The sequence below is a fragment of the Bos mutus genome, chromosome 13 (genome assembly GCF_027580195.1).
Source record: "Bos mutus isolate GX-2022 chromosome 13, NWIPB_WYAK_1.1, whole genome shotgun sequence".
NCBI lineage: Eukaryota > Metazoa > Chordata > Mammalia > Artiodactyla > Bovidae > Bos > Bos mutus.
This window is the reverse complement of record NC_091629.1, coordinates 36,073,568-36,096,594: the sequence shown is the minus strand read 5'-3', so window position 1 is coordinate 36,096,594 and position 23,027 is coordinate 36,073,568. Positions and strand designations below refer to the sequence as shown.

Sequence of the window (23,027 nt, the reverse complement as noted above, 5' to 3'; positions counted from 1 at the left end):
TGCTTTGTTGTTCCGTTGCTCTGTCGTATCCAACTCTTTGTGACCCCAGGGACTGCAGCACACCAGGTTTCCCTGTGCTTCGCCATTTCCCAGAGTTTGCTCAAACTTATGTCCGTTGAGTCGGTGGTGCTGTCTTACTATCTCATCCACTGCCACCCCCTTCTCCTTGTGCCTTCAATCTCTCCCAGCCTCAGGGTCTTTTCTAATGGGTCAGCTCTTCGCATCAGGCGGCCAAAGTATTGGAGCTTCAGCTTCAGCATGAGTCCTTCTAATGAATATTTAGAGTTGATTTCCTTTAAGATTGACCGGTTTGATCTCCTTGCTGTGCAAGGCAAGGGATTCTATAAAGTTTTCTCCAACCCACAATTCAGAAGCATCAGTTCTTCGGCACTCAGACTTATTTATGGTTCAACTCTCGCATCTGTACATGACTACTGGAAAAACCATAGCTTTGACTACATGGACCTTTGTTGGAAAAGTAATGTTTCTGCTTTTTAATACACTGTCTAGGTTTATCATTGCTTTTCTTCCAAGGAGGCAGCATCTTTTAATTTCATGGCTGCAGTCATGGTCCACAGTGATTTTGGAGCCCAAGAAAATAAAGCCTGTCACTGTTTCCATTGTTTCTCCATCTATTTGCTATGAAATGATGGGTCGAGATCCCATGATCTTCATTTTTTGACTTAGCACACACACACCTTTTTAACAGTATTAAGCCTTCTAGTTTATAAACCTGGAATGTCTTTCTATTTCTTTAGTTTTTTATTCTCTTTCAGCAATGTTTTATAGTTTTCAGTGTTTATATGTTATGCTTGTTTTGTTAAATTTACTCTGCAAAGTATTTTATGCTTCTTCAAGTATTGTGAATTGAATTATCTTAATTTTGTTTTTTGACTGTTCATTGTTAGTATATATTTAGAAATAGAATTGATTTCTGTTTGTTGATCTTGTGTCATGCAACCATGCTGAACTATTATTTCTACTATTTCTTTAGTTGATTAGGGTTTTCTTTATACAGGGATTGTATTGTCTGCTAAAAAAGACAGTTTTACTTTTTCGTTTCCTATCTGGACACCTTCTTTAAAAAAATTTTTTTTGGAGGACTATTTGGCCTGACAAGAAACTCCAGTACAATATTGAATAAAAGTGATGAGAATGGACATCATTGTCTTGTTCCTGATCTTAGGGAGAATGAGTTCAGTCTTTTTCCATTATATATGATATTGGCCTTAGTTTTTTCATACATGTCCTTTATCAGGTTGAGAAATTTTCCTTCTCTTCCTGGCTTTTTGAGGGCTATGATTGGGTGCTGAATTTTGTCACATAATTTTTCTGTATCTTGATAATCGTGTGGTTTTGTTCTTTAGTTTATTAATACTATACATTATACTAATTGATTTAAGGATATTAAACCAGCCTTTCATCTCTGGAATAAAGCCCATTTGCTCATGATGTATAATTCTTTTTACTGTGTTGCTGGATTCAGGTTTTTTTTTTAATAAATTTATTTTAATTGGAGGCTAATTGGTTTACAGTATTGTCGTGGTTTTTGCAATACGTTGACATGGATTCAGTTTTCTAGTTGGGTATTTCATGTCTGTTTTCATATAGGATATAGATCTGTTCTGTAGTTTTCCTTCTTGGGATGCCTGTCTGATTTTGGTACCAGGGTAGTACTGACTTCATAGAGTGAGTTGGGAAGTGTTCCCTCCTCTTGCATTTATTGAAAGACTTTGCAAAAAGATTGATATTAATTCTTCTTGAAGTGTTGATAGAATTCACCAGTGAAGCCATCTGGGCTCGGATTTTTCTTTGTGAAAAGATTTTTGATTATTCATCCAATCTCTACTTAGTAGGGAAGTAAAGTATAATACAGGCAGATTTCTGTTCCTGTTTCAATCAGTTTGGGTAGCCTGTATTTGATAGGAATCTTTCTATTTCATCTAAATAGTCAAATTTTTGGCATACAGCTGTTCATATTATTTTCTTGTAGGCAGCTTTTAGCTATATGTGTTTTCCTATTTAACCTTTTGAATGGTTTTTGTTTTGTGTCTGATTTTATTTTATCCTTTTCTTTTTACAAAGTTTCTAAATATTGTGAAGTTTTTTCAGAGCTTGCTTTCTTATTTTATGAATGCAGTGATCCCTCAAGCCTCCCTGAATTTACGAAAGTTAATATTTTTCATTCTCTTAAATTTCTTGCACTGATCCTTCCTTCAGAGTTAGTTGTTCCACGTGTTGATCTTGGTGATGCCTTTAGCTTGGTAATTTTCTCAGACTAGTGATTCCTCAAGGTTGATTTATATTTTTAACTGAATGTCTAGACTTATGAGTACTGGGTATACTGAGCTGTTGTGAAGGTGTGGTGTGATGTCCTAAGGGAAAGGCTGGCTAGCTAGTACCAGCACTCTCCAACTCTGGTCTGCCCTGGCTGTGGATGAATGGTCTCTATTCCTCCCTCAGTGAAGGGAGGAAGGAGCATCAGACCAGGTGTCTGGATGTGTTTGGCATGTTCATGATTGTGCCAAGGGCCTCCCCACTTGGGGTATTCTGAATACTTCTAGAAATTCAGTGCTTCAGAAGTATCCCTCTCTACTTCTTATAGCACTTTTTCCTCTTATCCCAAACCCTTGCTTTTACATTTCTTCTATACTTTCAGTGAAATTTGAAGGGGAAGAGAGAGAGAAGCATTTGTTCAGTGTTTTTATCAAATCAACACATTGTATACTTTAAGTGTGCACTTGAGATTTATACAGTATTCCATGTCAGTTATATCTCAGTAGAGCTGAAGAGAAGAAAAGACAGGTCTGCTTATAGATTGTACACTACATGAGTGGCCCCACCTGAACTCTGCTGTGCACAGCTGTCCTGAGCAGCCCTGAGAGGTCCACACATCATATTTCTTTCTAGTTGTGAAGTCCTATATGCATCAAGAATCAATAATTCCACTTATAAAAATGTTTACTTATAAAGATGGTTATTTTTCTAAAATGAAAAGTTGAAAGCAAGCTATCAGAATGTAAGGAAATGGTTAAGTAGCTATTTGGCTTCATAAAAATTATTCTACCATTTAAAGTTTTGTTATGTTAGATGAAATAATGTAAAATAATTGTGATCTACATTTTAAAAAATCAAAATTGAATATTAATATAAATACAACTATGTAAAACTGTATAGAAAAAAATACTGGAAGGAAAGATTCCAAAAATGGACAGTGATCTTTGGGTGGTGGAATTGTATATGATTTTTTTCTAATTCCTTATATTTTTCTAATGTACTATCATGAGCATGTATTATTTTTAAGGTGAATAACAACAAAAACTTTTTATAATGGCTATGAACTTTTACCTTGCTGTAGTATATTTCTGATTTTCCTGAACTAGCTCTTTTCTGATGTTTTGATCTTATTTCTTAAACTAATTTTTGGTAGTTTTGATGATTGTTTTTAGAAGCAATAAGGAGCATAGGTGGTTACAAATAAATCTTGTGGAACGTATTCCACCCAGCTCTACCATAGGACAAACCCCTTAAAATTCTTTCTTTTAGCTTGCCAGTGCAATGGCCACAGCAAATGCATTAATCAGAGTATCTGTGAGAAGTGTGAGAACCTGACCACGGGCAAGCACTGTGAGACCTGCATATCTGGCTTCTATGGTGATCCAACCAACGGGGGAAAATGTCAACGTAAGTCAGATTTTTCAGGGTCACTGATTGCAAACAAGGTGGCACATGATCTGTTTGTCTTGATTATCTTGGAGGAAGAAAGCCACTTGGTTTCAGATAATACTTTTCTTAAGTTACACTTGTCAGGAGGTCAGCTGAGCTGGAAGAGAGAGAACAGAGCTACCTAGTGTCAGAGTAGATATTAAAGCATCTAGTCAAAAATGAAGGAGTTAAAGCCTTTAATCAGTTACTGTGATGATGGAAGCAAAAGGCTTACACTGAGAGAGCTCTGACTGCCCTTGTTCTACTTTCCTTCTTGGAATGGTGTGCTGTTTGAGCATCAAGTGAATTAGCATAGGCTTGGGGGTCAACATGCCATTGAAGGGGCCCTGGACTAAAGGTCCAGCGAAAGCCTTTTGTGGACCCTGGAGTGGAGAGATGGGGGGATGGAAAGGCTAGTAGGAGTGGAGAAGTACCTGGGACGGAGAGTGGGAAAAGCCTCTTTGAGGTTCCCCTCCTCTTCCATGAGGAGGCTTAGCAGAGCTAGGAATGCAAATATGTGATAGAGAGTGGCTGGCCAGGGGGCCTGAGCCCTTGACTCATCTCCACTAGAATATTTCATTTCACTCTCCACTAGAGAGTTCCACCCAGCCTGGTGTGGGGAAGACAGCTTTCTCTGTAAGGCCCACCAGAGAAAACCTTTATCGTTGCCTATGGTTGGGCCTCAAAAGTCACATGTAGATTTTTAACCAGGAGCTAGACTCCTCAATACTTCCAGTATTTTTAAAGATTTAAGTAGCCCTGTGTCTCCCCCTACATGTCAGATAGATTCCTGTAAGCAAAAGGAGACTCATTGTTAGCACAAAAATTCTGTTTTTTAAAATGACTAGTGATACCAATAAACTACTTTTCGGTTTGTTCTAGTTTTCAGTGGAAAGATCCATCAGGTCTGAGGTAAAAAATAAGAAAGGAAAATCTCTAACTGCTCCCCAAGTCCCACCTCCAAACTCCGTAGCATGGCCCTTGAAAATCTGATTCCAGAGCAGTTAGAAGAGAGCTAGTGTCCTAGTGGAACCTCTCTGGGATTCATTTTCCTCATCTGTAAAATGGGGTTAGTAGCGTGGTTGTTGAAATGAAAGCAGTCAGCAGGACGTGACAGGTAGATGTGAACAATCATTATTACTCTTCAGATGTCCTTTCTTACCATTCTTATGTAAAGCTCAGATTAAAAGGTACTCAGTAAAAATACTTTTTTATTCCTTGTGAATAGATTTCATCCATTAGTTAGTAATCAAGAGTACCTGACATTTTTGAATGATTGATATATATTGATGCAAGGCATTGTGCTGGCAGCCGCCTGAGACAACAGTGCTTTTATTATCCCCAAGATAGAGTAGCCTGACCAAGCTCTCACTGTGAGATTTGGCCATGCTGAGAACCACATTCAGGAAATGTGACTTTAGCTGCTGGGTCTAGTTGTACCACTGTGATGAGGGTGCTGTCATCCCTGTTATGTTCAACTGTTATCTTAAAAAGTTACATTCTCCTCTGTGGTATTTGTAGGGGTAGAGTACAGTTGTCCAGAACTTACTGTTATTGTTGTTTAGTTGCTAAGTCATGTCCAACTACTTGCAACCCTATGGATCGTGTAGCCTGCTAAGCTAGGCTCTTCTGTCCATGGAATTTCCCAGGCAACAATACTGGAGTGGGTTGCCATTTCCTTCTCCAGGGAATCTTCCTGAACCAAGGATTGAACCTGTGTTTCCTGCATTGGCAGGTGGATTCTTTACCACTAAGCCATCTAGGAAGCCGTTTCCAGGACATAGAGCTAGCTTTATTTTTCAGAGTCACAATCTTTAATAGAAAGCATAATTTAAAAATAAGTGGCACCAAGTCTTTAATGTTTTCTTCTTAGAACTGTATAGTTGTTAATCTTTAGATAACAGCGATGATTTTTTGAATGCCTACTGTATTTCATTCATGTCTTATATCATTTAATCCTCCCCAAAATCCTACAGGATAGGCATTATTATTACCCCCATCACATGAATGAGGAAGCTGACTTAGAAAAGGAGCTAAATGGAGGGGCCTGAATTCAAACCTGGGCAGATTGACTATAGATAGGCCTTTGCTTTGTTAATACATTGCACCTCTCTCCATTCTCAGGAAACCCAGAGTTGAAGCCTTGTGTTTCTCACTGCAACATAAATTTTCTTCACCACTGCACTATTCTATTCATAGGTTTCTTTGGGTGATATTTTTTATCCATGGGATTTATTTTAAAAGTATACGTATCTCTAGCCTAATACTTTTAATTTATTCACAGAAAAACAGGTTGTCGAGTGAAAAGCTATTGAAGGAAAAGATCATTTATTTCAGCTGGAGTAAAAAGTTTGTCATAGGTCACACACAGGTATTGGATGAAAGGTGGAGATGAAAGGTGGCTAGAGGAGGGAGATGACAAGAGTCATTTGGTCTGAAGGCTAAGAAGGCAGGCAAGGGTGCTGAATCCTGGAGGGCCTCTGAAACATGACCTGCCATTGGAATCCGCTCTCAGCTCTGAGCCCTGTATGATTTGAAATGCGGCTATTGGCAGAGCCTAGCCAGACCAACCCTCCCTACGGGGAGCAGTCATTGCTCAGAGGTCTCTATGGGGACAGAGATTGTGTCTGTGTGCCCACACTGAAGATGCTTCAGAAATGTTTACTGAGTAGATGAAAGAATCGTGATAGAATCGTAATAGAGTCTGTTACATCCCAAAGAGGCACGGCCTCAAATGGCAGTGGACACTGATGTTCTCTTTCATCCTGACTGATGACTTTGACTCCTTTAATGTTGGCTCTGACATTATTTGAGATATATCACCAGCTTGAAAAAAATAATTTTACCTATTAAATGAATGCTTTTATTTTACCTATCTTTCCAGTTGAATCCAATTCAGACAGAATTACTTGTTTGGGGGAAAGTCTGATAGTGGTTATCTTTTAAGCCAGTTGTGACCACCCCGTCCTTTTCCTTTTCCCCAGCATGCAGGTGCAATGGACATGCGTCGCTATGCAATACCAACACGGGCAAGTGCTTCTGCACCACCAAGGGCGTCAAGGGGGATGAATGTCAGCTGTAAGTACCACACTTTTGGGACTCCTGGCACCATCCACACCTCACCAGGGAGTGTGAAGGGGCTGTGAAACTGCCTGAACCCCAAGAGCCACCCTCTTCACTGGGCCTTGTTTCCATGGGCTCTGAGGAATCCTCAAGTCGATTGATTTGAAATTTTCCCCTTTCTGCTTCAGATAGGTCTAATTTAGTCACCCTCCATACTGAGGAGGTTGTCAGTTTAGCAGTAATTCCTTAATGGCTCTTTAAATCACATTTTTATGTTTGAGTGACACAATTCCTGGGTTGTTGATTTGGATTAGTCTTTTCAGTAAAGGCTCTATTTTTGTCATGTCAGGAGATTTTCTTAAAAGATAGAGTTGGAAGAACTGGTATTCCAGGACAAGATTTTATTTAACATTTTTGTTGTCTAATTGTAGAGAGTTCCTCTTGCTTTTAACACATCCCTCCCTGTTCTAGCATTTTTCTTGGTGATATATATCAAACATCATCCAGGGAAGAGTTTGGGGTCTCCATCCATGAAGATGCAAACAGCATCAGGCAGATTTGGAGATTCACCCTGGCTGTGCCTCCAACTGACTAGGGTGCTGTAGAAGCAAATCACTTAACTGTGTTAAGCCCCATTTCCCCCATCTGTCAATAGTGAGTTGTTTTTAGTGATAATTGTTTTTAGTGTCCTGGTGAGTTGAAACGAGAGATTGTTCCTCATTTTCTCTCTGCCTCACCAGAAAACCTTATGAAACAAGTTGTAGTTTCACCCATTCTCTCAAGCAGAGACTTGAGAAAAATGTTTAGTAGTATCAAAACATTAACCTGATATAAGCAGATCAGTTCAGTTCAGTTCAGTCGCTGAGTCATGTCCGACTTTTTGCGACCCCATGAATCGCAGCACGCCAGGCCTCCCTGTCCATCACCAACTCCCGGAGTTCACTCAAACTCACGTCAATCAAGTTGGTGATGCCATCCAGCCATCTCATCCTCTGTCGTCCCCTTTTCCTCCTGCCCCCAATCCCCCCCAGCATCAGAGTCTTTTCCAATGAGTCAACTCTTCACATGAGGTGGCCAAAGTACTGGAGTTTCAGCTTTATATAAGCAGATAGTCACTGGTAAATTTTGTTTTTCTTAAAAAATGCTAGTAACGTCACCAGTGATTCAGATTTTGATAGTGGCATTCAGGAGGAAATTGCTCTGTCTATATTTTATAGTAATATATATGTTTCCTGTTTTTGTACTGGAGAAGGAAATGGCAACCCACTCCAATGTTCTTGCCTGGAGAATCCCAGGGACGGGGGAGCCTGGTGGGCTGCCATCTATGGGGTCGCGTAGAATCGGACATGACTGAAGTGACTTAGCAGCAGCAGCAGAAGCCAATACATAAAGAAAAGTCTAATCAGAGATTAAATTTAGTTTTTAAATCTAGGTTCCTTTAAACACAAAAATGTAATAGAGCAAATTTAACCACCCCTGCCTTCTGTTAATGGTATACAATGAAGAAATGAGGTGTAGGTTCAGTGAAAGACTTTATTTTTAGGAAATTTTAGATATAAACAAGTGCTGGTAATACTAGATAAAAAGACATAAAACATCCTTGAATTATTTATTTGGGAAAAGTGCTTAACTCAAGCTTTCCCCTCCTTTCATCATGGTTCCTAGCTATTGTGCCTTCCTGAATCACTTTGTTAAGTGGGAGCTTGGGTTTTACTGATGTTCATGGATGATATTTATGGGGAAATTAATAATTCTTTTTGACTAGAACTCTTTTTCTCCAGACTGGTGAACCATATCCAAGAGTTTTTAGTTTTGGTCGTTTGTCTTTTTTTTAAGTGATCCTTGGTGTTTAGCCTTCTCTCACTTGTGTTTAAAGAACAGGTTCAATTTATCTATGGAGAACAGGAAATGTGAGAAATGAATATATGAAAAAATTATTTTTATTTATGTATTTATTTTTCAACAACAGCCCTGATTTTATTGCAGTAATAAAAACTGAGAGCTAGATGGCCCTAGGAGAAAAACATATGTAGGATATGTTTTTCTTTCACTCAGCCACTATTTACATCTTTTGGCATAGTCTCATCTAAACAGTTTGCCTTTGTCACAGTCTTATCCACACGTACACATTCCAAGATGGATAAAAGCTTACAACTTTATTAGCAACTAACCACAGGTAAATCGATTTGAAAAATGCTTTAACTGCACTTTTAGAAGAATATTTGTCCATACAAAAGTGAAAATGTGTTTTCATGATAAAAAATAAGATCTAAATAATATTTTATTTGAATTTATCTTATATGCTTTAGTAAATGTTTATTGGTTGTTGGTGGTGTGAACTGCTGGGCAGTCAACATTGAAAATGAATGCAGACTCTTGTTAGTCCATCTGATTTGGGCAACAGTGAAGAATGTAATTGTACTGACTCAAAAAAGTATAGTTTATATAAAAGGACCCGCTTGATTTTAAAGTGAATGTAGATTCACTATTGAATGTAGATAACAATAGAAAATAATCTTCATTTTTTCCCCTAGATGTGAGGTAGAAAATCGATACCAAGGAAACCCTCTCAAAGGAACGTGTTATTGTAAGTGTTTTTGCAGTTCTTCTTTCTCTAGAAGGAAAGTAATTCAATAAAACTTCATTATTTTCTTTAATATGGTTTGAGAATGGTAGGTGCTATAGGAATATAGTAACCACCCATGGAAGTGACTCTTAATTTGATGTGTCATATTCTACTAAATTTAACTCATATGTGAACATTATTTTAAGTTGCTTTAAGTCTGGTTGTGGTTTATATTAATATGTCTGTAGCAGTTATCAGAGAAGAGTACAGAGATAAAAATCTCTGGCTTTCCTTATTTGTATTCTCTTGAAACCTTATTTCATTTGCCATTATCTGCTTGGGGGTCATCACATTTCATATTTTAGGATTGACCATAAACAGAATTCTAAAAATATAGTTGAAGTTATCATTCTCTCTGAAACTGATTTGTGTTAACCACCTCTTTAGGAATTAATATGTAAAATAAAATGTCTAATGACTAACAATGCATGGTAAACCAGATCCTTGTAGATAAATGCATTTTCTTCCTATATGAGAATCTACATACTAGGCCAAATTATGGAACCAGAGAAAAATGAGCTAATGTTTTCATATTCTACTATGATTGTATACCCATACCATCTGGGTTTAAATAGCATCCCTTCAAAATTCACGTCCACCTAGAACTTAATAAATGTGTTTTTTCTAGAAAAAACAAGAGAAAAACTTCATGACCTTGCATATAATCACAATTCATAAAAGAAAAAAAATTTGATTTGGGACTAAACCTGTGTTTTAAAAAATACCAGTTAAAAACTAAACAACTAAAAACAACCTACAGACTAAGGAAAATGTTTACAAAGCATATTTTTGATTAAAAATTTATGTTCAGAATATATAAAGAACTCTTACAACTGAATAAGGGGACAGTGTCAGTTAAAAACAGGCAAAGATTTGGAAAGACATTTCACCAAAGAAGATAAATGAATTGCCAATAAGCACATGAAAAAATAGATAACATTATTAGACATTTGGGATATGTGTGTTAAAACCACAGTGAGATACACCCCTAGTATTATTGAAATCAAAAGCCAGTACCGCAGCTTAACAGAAGTAAACTGGATTCTTATATCTGCTTCTGCATTCAGTCTGTTGCGCTGTGTCTCTTTGGTTGAAGTACACACACACACAGACACACACACACACACAAAACCTGGCCCCACCAGATATAGTTGAAAAGGACAGAGTGGTTTTTTGTTGTTGTTTCTGATGCACCATTCGGCATGCAGGACCAGGGCTCGAACCCATGCCACCTGCATTGGATTGCGGAGTCTTGACCAGATGTGCTATTCATCATAGGAGATTGGAATGCAAAAGTAGGAAGTCAAGAGATACTTGGAGTAACAGGCAAGTTTGGCTTTGGAGTACAAAGTGAAGCAGGGCAAAGGCTAACAGAATTCTGCCAAGAGAGCACACTGATCATATCAAACACCTGTTTTCAACAACACACAAGACGACTTTACACATGGACATCACCAAATGGTTAGTACAGATTGATTACATTATTTGTAGCCAAAGATGGAAAAGCTGTATACAGTCAGAAAAAAACAAGACTTGGAGCTGACTGTGGCTCAGATCAGCTTCTTACAGCAAAATTCAGGCTTAAACTAAAAAGTGGGGAAAACCACTAGGCTAGTCAGGTACAACTTAAATCAGATCCCCTATGAATATACAGTGAAGGTGAGGAATAGATTCAAGGGATTAAATCTAGTAAACAGAGTGCCTGAAGAGGTATGGACAGAGGTTCAGAATATTGTACAGGAGGCAGCAAATAAAATATCCCCCAAAAAATCAAATGCAGGAAGGCAAAGTGGTTGTCTGAGGATGCTTTAAAAAATAGCTGAGGAAGGAAAGGCAGAAAGGGAAACATACACCAAACTTAATGCAGAGTTCCAGAGAATAGCAAGGAGAAACAAGGCCTTCTTCAATGAACAATGCAAAGGAATAGAGGAAAACAGCAGAAAGGGAAGACTAGAGAGCTCTTTAAGAAAAATGGAAATATCAAAGGGACATTTCATCCAAAGACGGGCACAGTAAAGGACAGAAACGGTAAAGATCTAATAGAAGCAGACGAGATCAAGAAGAGGTGGCAAGAATACACAGAAGAACTGTACAAAAAAGATCTTAATGACCCAGATGGTGTGGTCACTCACCCAGAGCTAGACTTTCTGGAGTGTGAAGTCAACTGGGCCTTAGGAAGCACTGATGGCAATAAAGAAAGCTACTGGAGGTGATGGAATTCCAGTAGAGTTATTTAAAATCTTAAAAGATGATGCTATAAAGGTGTTGCACTCAATATGTCAGCAAATTTGGAAAACCCAGCAGTGGCCACACGACTGGAAGAGGTGAATCTTCATTCCAATTCCCAAGAAGAGCAGTACTAAAGAATGTTCAAACTACTGGACAGTTGCACTCATTTCGAATGCTAGTAAGATTATGCTCAGAATCCTTCAAGCTAGGATTCAGCATTACATGAACTGAGAACTTCCTGATATTCAAGCTGGGTTTAGAAAATGGAGGAACCAGAGATGAAATTGCCAGCATTTGCTGGATCATAGAGAAAGCAAGGAAATTCCTGAAAAACACCTACCTCTGTTTCATTGACTACACTAAAGCCTTTGACAGCGTGAATCATTACAAACTGGAAAACTCTTAAAGAGATGGGAATACCAGACCATCTTACCTGTCTCCTGAGAAGTATGTATGTGGCTCAAGAAACAACAGTTAGAACCACATATGGAACAACTGACTGGTTCAAAATTGAGAAAGGAGTATGACAAGGCTGTTTACTGTCATCTGCTTATGTAACTTACAGGCAGAGCACATCATAGGAGATGCAGGGCTGGATAAATCACAAGCTGGAATCAAGATTGCCAGGAGAAATGTCAACAACCTTAGATATGCAGATGATACCACTTTAATGGCAGAAAGTGAAGAGGAACTAAAAAGCCTCTTGATGAGGGTGCAAGAGAAGAGTGAAAAGACCAGCTTAAAACTCAATGTTAAAAAAAACTAAGATCATGGCATGAGGTCCCATCACTTCATGGCAAACAGATAGGGAAAAAATGGAAACAATGACAAATTTCCTCTTCCTGGGCTATTAAATCACTGTAGGTGGTGACTACAGCCATAAAATTAGAAGACGCTTTCTTCTTGGCAGGAAAGCTGCAACAAACCTAGACAGTGTATTAAAAAGCAAAGACATCACTTTGCTGGCAACGATCTGTATAGTCAAGGCTATGGTCTTTCAAGTAGTCATGTACAGATACAAGAACTGGATGATAAAGAAGGCAGAGTGCCAAAGAATTGATGTTTTCGAACTGTGGTGCTGGAGAAGACTCTTGAGAGTCCCTTGGACAGCAAGGAGATCAAACCAGTCAACCTTAAAGGAAATCAACCCTGAATACTCATTGGAAGGACTGATGCTGAAGTTGAAGCTCCAATACTTTGGCCACCTGATTCAAACAGCCAACTCATTGGAAAAGATCTTGATCCTGGGAAAGATTGAAGGCAGGAGGAGAAGGAGGTGACAGAGGATGAGATTATTGGATGGCATCACTGACTCAATGGACATGAGTTTGAGTAAACTCTGGAAGTTGGTGATGGACAGGGAGGCCTGGTGTGTTGCAGTTCATGGGGTCACAGAGTCGGACACGACTGAGTGACTGAACTGAACTCATGGATGTCATCCTTTGATACTGTACCAAAACCAGGCAGCTGATCATTTCTTAGAGGTTAGTTTATAGTGTGGAACCTGAAACCACATCAATTAATTTTTTGTAATCTAGTACATTTAATATATTTCTGTCTTGAAAAATAAAAGCCAATAGCAGTGATGTGGAGAAATCAAAATGCTTATAAAGTTTTTGTGAGAATATAAAATGGTTTTCCACTTTGGAAAATCATTTGGCCATCTTTTGAGTAGTGAAATATAAACTTGTAAACAACTCCCCATTCCCCTCTTACCCTACCCACTAGCAATCACCATTTTACTTTCTGTGAATTTGGTACCTGGGTACCTCATATAAGTGGAATTACACAATATTTGTCTTCTTGTTTATTTATTTATCTCATTTAGCATAATGTCTTCAAGGTTCATTCATGTTATTGCATGTGTCAGAATTTCCTTTCTCTTTGAGACTGAGAGTGATATTCCGTTGTATATACCACATTTTGTTTATCCATGTTTCTTTTGATGGACATTTGGATTGCTTCCACTATTGGGCTATAATTTCTTTGACTGCTATGAACATGGTTGTACGAATAGCCCTTCAGCATCCTCCTTTCTGTTTTTTTTGGTATATACTCAGAAGTGGAATTGCTGGATCATTCAGTAATTCTATTTTTAATTTTTTGAGGAACCGTCATACTGTTTTTCAGAGTAGGTGCATCATTCCCACTAGTAGTACGTGACAGTTCCAATTTCTCCACATCCTCACCAACACTTTTTTTGGTAGTAGCCGTTCTACTATAGATGATATGATATCTCATTGGGTTTTGATTTGTATTTCTCTAATGATCAGTGATGTTAAGTAAGTACCCTTTCATGAGTTTATTAGCAATTTGTATATCTTTGGAGAAATATCTATTCAAGGCTTTTGCCCATTTTCAAATCAAGTTGTTGAGTTGTGCAATACTTTTTAGAATTAAATTATACCATGTTTAGCCAGTAGGCTCATTTTCAACCTCTGTTCTTTTGCTACATTAGTCTTTGAATGCTTCCTTGCTTTCTAGAATAAGTTAACTGAGACAGGTATTCCTTGCCCTGGACCTGGAGTCAACCATTTTTACGTGGAGTTTTGATTTATTTTATACCATTAATTTATAGCTTTGTATCTTTAAGCATGAATAGATGATCAATTAATATTTATAGGTAAGTTTAGTGGGAGCCTAAAATCTCAACCAGGGTCATGATACAAGGAGGTTTTGGTGGGTTAACTCAAACAAAACATTACCGCTCACAACTTTGCTAAAGTACTTCCCTGGCTATTGAATATTTATGAGAAAATCGCTCTCTATCTCCAGAGACATACTGTGTTTTGTTTCAGTTTTTAAATACACGTTTCTTTTTTTCCATAGATACTCTTCTTATTGACTATCAGTTCACCTTTAGCCTATCCCAGGAAGATGACCGCTATTACACAGCCATCAATTTTGTGGCGACACCTGATGAAGTAAGACATAAAAGTCTTCTTACTTTGTTTTGAATTTGTGTGGATCTTTTCCTTGGTTATTATGGATAGAAGCACTGCCTTAGCAGTGGTCTCCAGAGTGGAGTCCACAGGATAATGTTTAGAGGTACAGGAAAGAAGTGTTAGACTCTGCATCTTATTTCCTTTCTAGTTAAAAGGTAAGAATGGTGTTGTTAATATTTACCATGGTCTGATACACAGACTGAAATTGACTCCACGCGTATTTGGTTTATCCATCAGCCCATCACAGCCCCATACAGGAAAGGAGAGGAGACTGCAAGGGGAACTTCCTTGTTAGTGGGGCAGTGGCAGAACCCAATTTTCCTGCTTTAAAATAGAAATTAATACCAGTGATGCAGGCAGAGGTAACACTTAAGCTCCTAGAATGAGTTCTTAGCCGCATTAGGAAGTTAAAACAGTGAAGACTTAGTTGCCCATAAGAAGTCAGCCAGAAATAATTGAAATTACTACTAAATAACTGTTTAAAAAATATTTTTATGTCTATTGTTAATGGTGAACCCCAGCATGCCATGAAGTGTTAGCTAGAAGTAAAAGGGAGCCAACACAGTGTGACATTTAAAAGTGAAGTGTCCAGAACATGAACACACACCTGTATGATTTCTTCAATGAGATGTGAAGTCATGTAATACCTACTCTGGTACATAATGAAATTTTACTAAACTTGGTGATAAATTATTTAGGCGCTTCCTTGGAGGCTTCTTCTTATCAATATACACAAAGCCATTTACCATTACAAAAATATGATAAATATAACAATACATGGAAAACAATATGATAATGAGCCAAAGTATATTCCTTTGATAACATGTTATCAGCAAGCATGGTTAAATTTAAGAAATAAATAAATCAGTAGAAAAATGAAGTCCTGTATGGGATGTTTACAATTAAATGAAAGTAAGACTTGTTTTTATATTCCAGAGTTATACAGTGTATATGTCTTATTTTTTACAAAAGCACCAGGATTTCAAGTTTACTAATCCTTTCCGTGGAAAGAAGTAATTGCTAGTAATTACCTGGTCAGGGAACTAAGATTCTACCTGCCGCAACGTGGCCAAATATATAGATATACACTTGAGCTGTCCCTTCAAGAGGATGGTGAGGCTTTATCAATAAATGAGAAGGTAACTGCTTTATGAGAGGAACTTCTGGTTTGGAAATCATGTTTTGAAAATAGCTGTTTGGAAATGCTTCCATTGTTATAATTTTTATGCTGAAAAACTATCAAAAGAATGCTCTTTAAAACCTTTATTTTCTAACCCGTTTTAAAATTTTTCAGTGTGAAGAATTTCAGCAAGATTGCATTCAAAAATACAAAATACAGCATCTGACTCATTTGGAACAACAATTTTTTGACCCCAAGAAAGAGATTTATTAGCCAAGTTTTAGGGAAAACTAAAAATTAGTATCATGATTTCCCTAGCACAGCTGACAGTGCTCTTTTTCCAGGTGGCCCAGAACATTCCTCAAAGATACCTTTTTCAGTCATTAAAACCAAGAGTCAAAATAAATTAAACTAGCTCTTCAAATTGCTGTATCTGTAAGTGGTTTACAAAGTTTTCAAAGATAATAAAGCATATTTTGTCATTTCTCTTGAAATAATATTTTTAGTGAGAGAAAAATGTTCTTAATCATGGGTGAAGACAATCAAAAGTTTTAAAATTAAAAAGAAAAGTTAAAATTTAGTTTATTTCAGCTTTATGTGCTGTTTCTTAAAAACCATTTCCATTTTGGAGAACTTTACACTGTATTTAATCTATGGGTTCAGAACTACATAGATTTGATTTATAAATGACAGTTGATCAAGTGTCTTACTCTCCAGACATTTGGAAAAGGCTGCCCAAAGGATCCTTAAGAAACTGATTCCCCTTATATGGGTCACAGGATGTAGGTCATTGTGCTCTGGTGAGGGTCTTTTTTTAAAAGATACTTTTTCATAGAGTTTGGCATTTGATAAAGCATTACATCTCCTACTTTTATGGGAGGGAAATGAAACTTGTTTGGGGTATATTGCTTATCTTAAGGTTAAAAATTTTGCTGTCTTGTAAACGTTGAGTTTCTCTTAAGACATTAAAAATTTTATTTGTAACTAAGAAAGTTGAGAGGAGTAAAATTGAACTACCGCTTTAAAACCAAGAAACTATTACAGTAATTAATTTTCTAATTATTTGTACATCTCACCAGCAAAACAGGGATTTGGACATGTTCATCAATGCCTCCAAAAACTTCAACCTCAACATCACCTGGGCTGCCAGCTTCTCAGGTAAAGACACACCTAGAGAAGACCTTCCAAGTGGAGATAATTGATTGAGAAAGAGTTGAGAAAAGGGGCTGTGGAGACAGACAGATGGATTTGAAACCCTAACCCTTTGCTAGTTATTAGCTGGAAGACCTTGAGCAAGCATCTAAAACCTATCTCTAGACCCTTAGGATTTTTCATCTTAAAAAGAAAGTAATACTACTTATCTCCTGCAGTTGTGTAGATTAAATTCAGCTGTACCTGTCAGTGCCTGCCATGGTATCAAGACCAGTACGTGCTCACTACCTCACCTGGCTAACACCATTAATACCATTGCTGCAGCCACTGCTCTGGCACTACCATTATCATCCATGCTTCAGAAGTGAAAAATGCAACATTTTTAATAGAATGAGATTTTAGTGGGTTCAGAGAAAAATGTGCTTTGGGAATTAAATAAAGCTTTATGAGCAAAGCTTTTGCTGTCTTGTTTACCTTACTATGATTTACTAAAGAAGATCTGCTGAGCACAAAATCTACTAAGGAAAGAGGTGGCCCTGATATAGTAGTTAAGAAATAGCTCAGTGGACCTGGATTTGAATTCTGCCTGTTACTTCAACTATGCTTTCTGAGCCAGTTTACTCAAGTATGAAATGAGATAATAAAAATACCCAGCCATGTAGAATATCCTGAGGATTAAATGAGATAATAAATGAAGTACTCAGTGTAGTGCTAGGAACGGTAAATTCTCATCAAATGGTAATTATGTTTCATCATCATTATTACTGTCACAATACTGTCTTTTGGTCAAAATATGACCAGTTAGACTGAAACCAAATAAAAACATTACTTTGCACATCACTTTGTGTTTATCATGTCAGAGTCTTTGTTTGGAGAAAGGTAGCATCCCTGAACATGTGATTGATTTCCAATGACAGTCGGACTCCAGCCATGGGAAAAGCCTGTTTAATGAGTCTTTATAAACGCTAGAATTCCTGGCTGAGGGACACTATTGAATGTTGAAGGACTACTTGGGAATAGAATGAGTTTATATCAGGTCAGGGGGATTTAAAGTCAGTTGTAGTTGGTAGCAGAAGGGACTGAGTGACCCCTAAAACTCCTTCCTCACTGCTAGTGTGGAGACTTAGGGTCACTGCTAGTTAGGAAGTGATGGCTGAATCTGTGTCCCTTGTATGGGGGATCTGGAGCACTGCCAAACAGGTTTAAGGGGGTAAATTCAAAGCAGGTGAAGTGGGCAGAGTGAATGCCATTGCTTCAAAATTACTGCCGTCTTTTTCTGTGGGAGAAGTTGTAGGGGTTCCTGGTAAAACCATTTGGGTTGAGGGCACAGGCTTGTGTATCAGCCTACCCAGCTTTAAATCCAAACTCTTCCTAGCTGTGTGATCTGAATCAGTTTCTTAATTTTCCTGAACCTACGTTTTCTGATGTGTAAATGAGGAGGATAATAATTGTTAGAATTAAATGAGATTGAGTTAAGTGCTATTTCTGGAACACAGCGTTTAATAAATTCTAACTACTATCATTATTATTAGTGAGGGCAGATTCTGCTCCAAAAAAAAAAAATCTCTTTATTTCATTCTATTCTTTCTAACAGCTGGAACCCAAGCTGGAGAAGAGATGCCTGTTGTTTCAAAAACCAACATTAAGGAGTACAAAGATAGTTTCTCTAATGAGAAGTTTGATTTTCGCAACCACCCAAATATCACTTTCTTTGTTTATGTCAGTAATTTCACCTGGCCCATCAAAATTCAGGTAAGAAGTGCTTTTACATCTTACAAAGGTGGTGAAATCTCTGTAGTGGAGACTTAAATTCACTAATGTGTAACTTAACTGTAAATGAGATGTACAATATTAATGCTGCTTTGCCTTTGTGATATCTGTGATAAAGGAGTGCTGAGCACAGACCATAAAGAAGATTGTAGTGGGGCTAGCTTAAATCACTTGTGAAGGAAATTTATAAGCACTTTTGAAAGCAAGTTGGTGTATAACAGATTTGGTAATTATAACTATTCATTTCTTCATTTCTTCTCATTCATTTCTTGAGGACTTGCCACTTAAAAGCCTGTAGAGCTACACAAAGAGCTTCAATTCTGGAATGAGTAAGGTGGCTATAAGTGAAGCCAACAAATATAACCAGTGAAAGCTGAAGTGTAGAAAGTGCCATATGAAGAGAACCCCAGATGCTCTTGGAGTTTAGAGGAGGATAGGATGGAGGGTAATGGGGACAGTGTGGGACAGTGTTTAAGGTCACCTTAAGAGTTTCAGTCTATAGTCAGACAGATGCGGGTTTGAGCCCTGGCTTGTTCCTATAGCGTCTCCATGTCAGATTCTTTGTACCGTGACCTGAAAGGGTAGGTCTGAGGGTTCTTGTTGGCTGCTGCAGCCACTGCTGCTACCAGCCTGCTCCTTTTCTCTGGTCCCATGGGCCTAGTGCACTCCTGGCCCCATTTGTGCTCTTTATAACCATCTGCCATTGGGTCTTTGGGGCCTTGCCTTAGTGCTTTCTGCTTTAACCCCTTTCCTTTTGGGGAAAGGTGGAATTTGGGAAGGGTGAATTTTGAACAGTTGGTTTACCTTTAGCTGAGGAAGTGTGGTCGCTGGACTGGGCTGTGGATACTTGCCAGCTTTCAGTGGCACTGTCTAGTGAAGCACATCTGCACTGAGCAGTTGGGATAGGCTTGAAATCTAGTTCTGGTGGGTGTGTGTTCACACCTTGAGACTGTAACTGAAGAACAGTCACTCTTTTCCTTTCTGGAGGGTGGGGGACAGGCCCAGCATTGTAATTTTACTCACCACTCTGTTTTCTCTTCCTATCTAGGTGATCTATAGATTTATCCTCCAATCTACTTTTTCCTTTGTTCTGTCACACTGTCTGCTTCCCTTTCCAACTAGCCTTCTTGTAAACATTGACCACACTCCCTGTTTCTAGTATCCATTCACCCATCAGTCCAACTTCTTCCTTCACCACATCCTGAAGTTGCCTGTCACAGTAGACTCCAGTGACTGAATTCTTTAGTCCCCTTTTCCTTCTCATTGCATGATTTGAGTCACTGTCCTTCTTGCCTTCCTGGTCCTTTCTTTCCCTCATTCTCTGGTCTGTCTTTTTAAGGAGTCTTTTAAAAAATTAGGGCTGTCTGGGATTCAGGTCATGGTTCTCTGTCTTTATCGCACGCATAAGACTTACTGTACCACTTCTGAACTGGTAATTCTCAGTACTCTGTCTTCAGCCCTGCTTATACTTGAACACCAAACAAGTGTTCTTGGTTGCTGCCTAGACATTTCTACCTGGCCACTCATAAGCTCCCTGTACTCAGGGAGTCATTCTTGTAATCTTAGCCCCTTGGTTCTAGCGAATGGCACTACCACTTGTCCTGTTGCATAAACCATGACCCTGGAAGTTATTTGCATTCCTGGAATAAACCTGACATGCAATGATGCATTATTTTTTTACTTTATTGCTTTATTGTATTCTATTTTTCCTTTATTATATTTTTTTACTTTATTGTATTATTTTTTTACTTTATTGCTTTATTGCTTTTACTTTATTTTTACTTTAGTCCATTGCTGGACTCAGTTTGCTAATATTTTGATTTGAATTTTGTATCTGTCTTAGTAAGAAAGTCCATAATTTTCCTTTCCTGTCTTTGTTATAGTTATCAAACTAGCCTTTAATTATAAGTTGAGAAGTTAGCTCTCATTTGTGGGAAAAAAATCATATAACTTTAGAATTGTATGCAATCTCTCTTTGAAACCACTTGATTCTGGTGTTTTATTTGTGGAGTTTGTTTTCTTTTTTAACTGCTGATTCCAGTAGTTACAGGATATTTTGGATACTCTTACCTGCATCCATTAAGATAATTTTTTCTAGATATTAATTTATTTCATATATTTTCAAATTTTCTGACACAAAGTTGTTCATACTGTCCTCTCTTCCAATCTTTGCAGCATCTGTGCTTACTGAATCATATGCTTAAAACTGGTTGAAGTAATATTAATAAATTTTATCTTAATATTTACCCCAATTTTTTAAAGTTTAAAAAAAAACAAGTTTTTTTCTGTAAACACTGATAAGCTTATTCTAATATTTATATGAAAAGCAAAGATTCTAAAATAGCTATAACAGTTTTGAAAAGAGGAATAAAGTGGGAAGAATTACTATATGAAATATTAATAAGGCTTAGTATTTAGCTACAGTAATCAAGACATTGTGGTTATTATTGGAGGGATAGGTACATAGATCAGTAGAACAGAATAAAGAACCCAGAAACAGAACCGCATAAACACATCCAACTGATTTTTGACAGGTGTTGTCAGTTCAGTGGAAGAAGGATAGCCTTTTCAACAAAAAGCTACTAGAACAGTTGGACAATCATAGACAAATGAACTTTGACCTAAACCTTACATTTTATACAAAAATTAAATCAATGTGGATAACAGATTTAAGTGTAAAATGTAGAACTATAAAACTTAGGGGGGGAAAAAAAGGAGAACGTCTTCATATCCTAAAACTAGGCAAAAGATTTTCATATTTGACAACAAAAACATGACCTATAAAAAAAAAATTGCTCACATCAAAATCAGAAGCTTTGCTTTGTGAAAGACTTTGGTAGAAGGATGAAAAACAAGCTATATACTGTGAGAAAATATTTGCAAAAGATATTATTGACAAAGGACTTGTATCTAGAAGATAAGATGAATTCTCAAAATGCAACATTAAAAAGCAGTCCAGTCAGAAAATGGACAAAAGACATGGAGACATTTTATCAAAGAAGATATAAATATGGTAGATAATGACATGAAAGATGTTCAGCATTAAAAGCTGTTCAAGAAATACAAATTAAAGCCAAGAAGGGGAGTTCTCTGGTGGTCCAGTAGTTAGGACTCCACACTTCCACTGCTGAGGCCCCAGCTTCAATCCCTAATTGAAGAACAAAGATCCCACAAGCCACATGGTGTGGCAAAACACACACACACATACACACACACACACAAACACACACACACCCCACAATTAGAATGAGATATTACTACATACCTATCAAGTGGCTAAAATTTAAAACAGTAATAACACCAAATGTTAGAATTCAGAGAAATAAGATCATGCATACATTGCTGGTAAAATGGTACAGCCACTCTGGAAAATATCAATAGTTCGGTGTTTTCTTATAAAGCTTAATTTGCACTTACTATACTTAACCCAGCAATTATATTCCTGGGCATTTATCCCAGAGAAATAAAAACTGATGTTCAAACAGACACTTGGAAAGCAATATTTAGCAGCTTTATTCATAATAGCCCCAAACTGAAAGAAACCCAAGTATTCTTCAACAGGTGAATGATTAAATGAACTGTACTACATACATATCATGGAATAATATTCAGGAATAAAAAGAAACAAACTATTGATACAACAGCTTGTATGAATCTGAGGAAATTGTGCTGAGTAGGAAAAATATCTTAAAATTTTACATGCTACATGATTCCAGTTATATAACATTTGAACATAAAAATTTAAGACCAAAAATAGATACAGACCTACGGAAGCTTCAACTTTCTTTGACTTCTTCTGGACCTTCTTTTCAAAGGGCTTATCAGATGAGATCAGACCCACTCACACTCCAGAGGAGAGGATTGTACAGGGTATACACATCGGTGTGCTGTTGCTGCTAAGTCACTTCAGTCATGTCCGACTCTGCGACCCCATAGACGGCAGCCTACAAGGCTCCTCTGTCCCTGGGATTCTCCAGGCAAGAACACTGGAGTGGGTTGCCATTTCCTTCTCCAATGCATGAAAGTGAAAAGTGAAAGTGAAGTCGTTCAGTCGTGTCTGACACTTCGAGACCCCATGGACTGCAGCCTACCAGGCTCCTCCATCCATGGGGTTTTCCAGGCAAGAGTACTGGAGTGGGTTGCCATTGCCTTCTCCTGCACATCAGTGTAGTAAGCATCTTAGGAGCCATATTGAAATTCTCTCTGCCATTGGCTATATTTGGCGTGGGGCTAGCAGGGTTAGGTTGTTTCTGTGATCCTAGGGAATGTGAGCTCTAGGCTCTGTACTTAGTAAAATTTCATTTTGATAACATCTGCTAACACTGCCAAGTTATAGAGCACATACAGTTGTAAAATATTTTATTTTTAAATATAACTTATTGACTTGTTTTAAGTTGAAGTTGTTTTTATACTGACA

General features: G+C 37.7%; 1 protein-coding gene across 1 annotated transcript in view; it reads left to right on the top strand.

Annotated features, from left to right (window-relative positions):
- ATRN (attractin) overlaps positions 1–23,027 on the top strand; it is a 189,237-nt gene that overhangs the window by 113,182 nt on the left and 53,028 nt on the right. The window contains exons 19-24 of the mRNA XM_005893974.2: positions 3,547–3,684; positions 6,690–6,783; positions 9,303–9,355; positions 14,453–14,547; positions 16,768–16,846; positions 18,435–18,592. Coding sequence (XP_005894036.2) covers positions 3,547–3,684; positions 6,690–6,783; positions 9,303–9,355; positions 14,453–14,547; positions 16,768–16,846; positions 18,435–18,592 — 617 coding nt within the window. The remainder of the gene's footprint in view (positions 1–3,546; positions 3,685–6,689; positions 6,784–9,302; positions 9,356–14,452; positions 14,548–16,767; positions 16,847–18,434; positions 18,593–23,027) is intronic.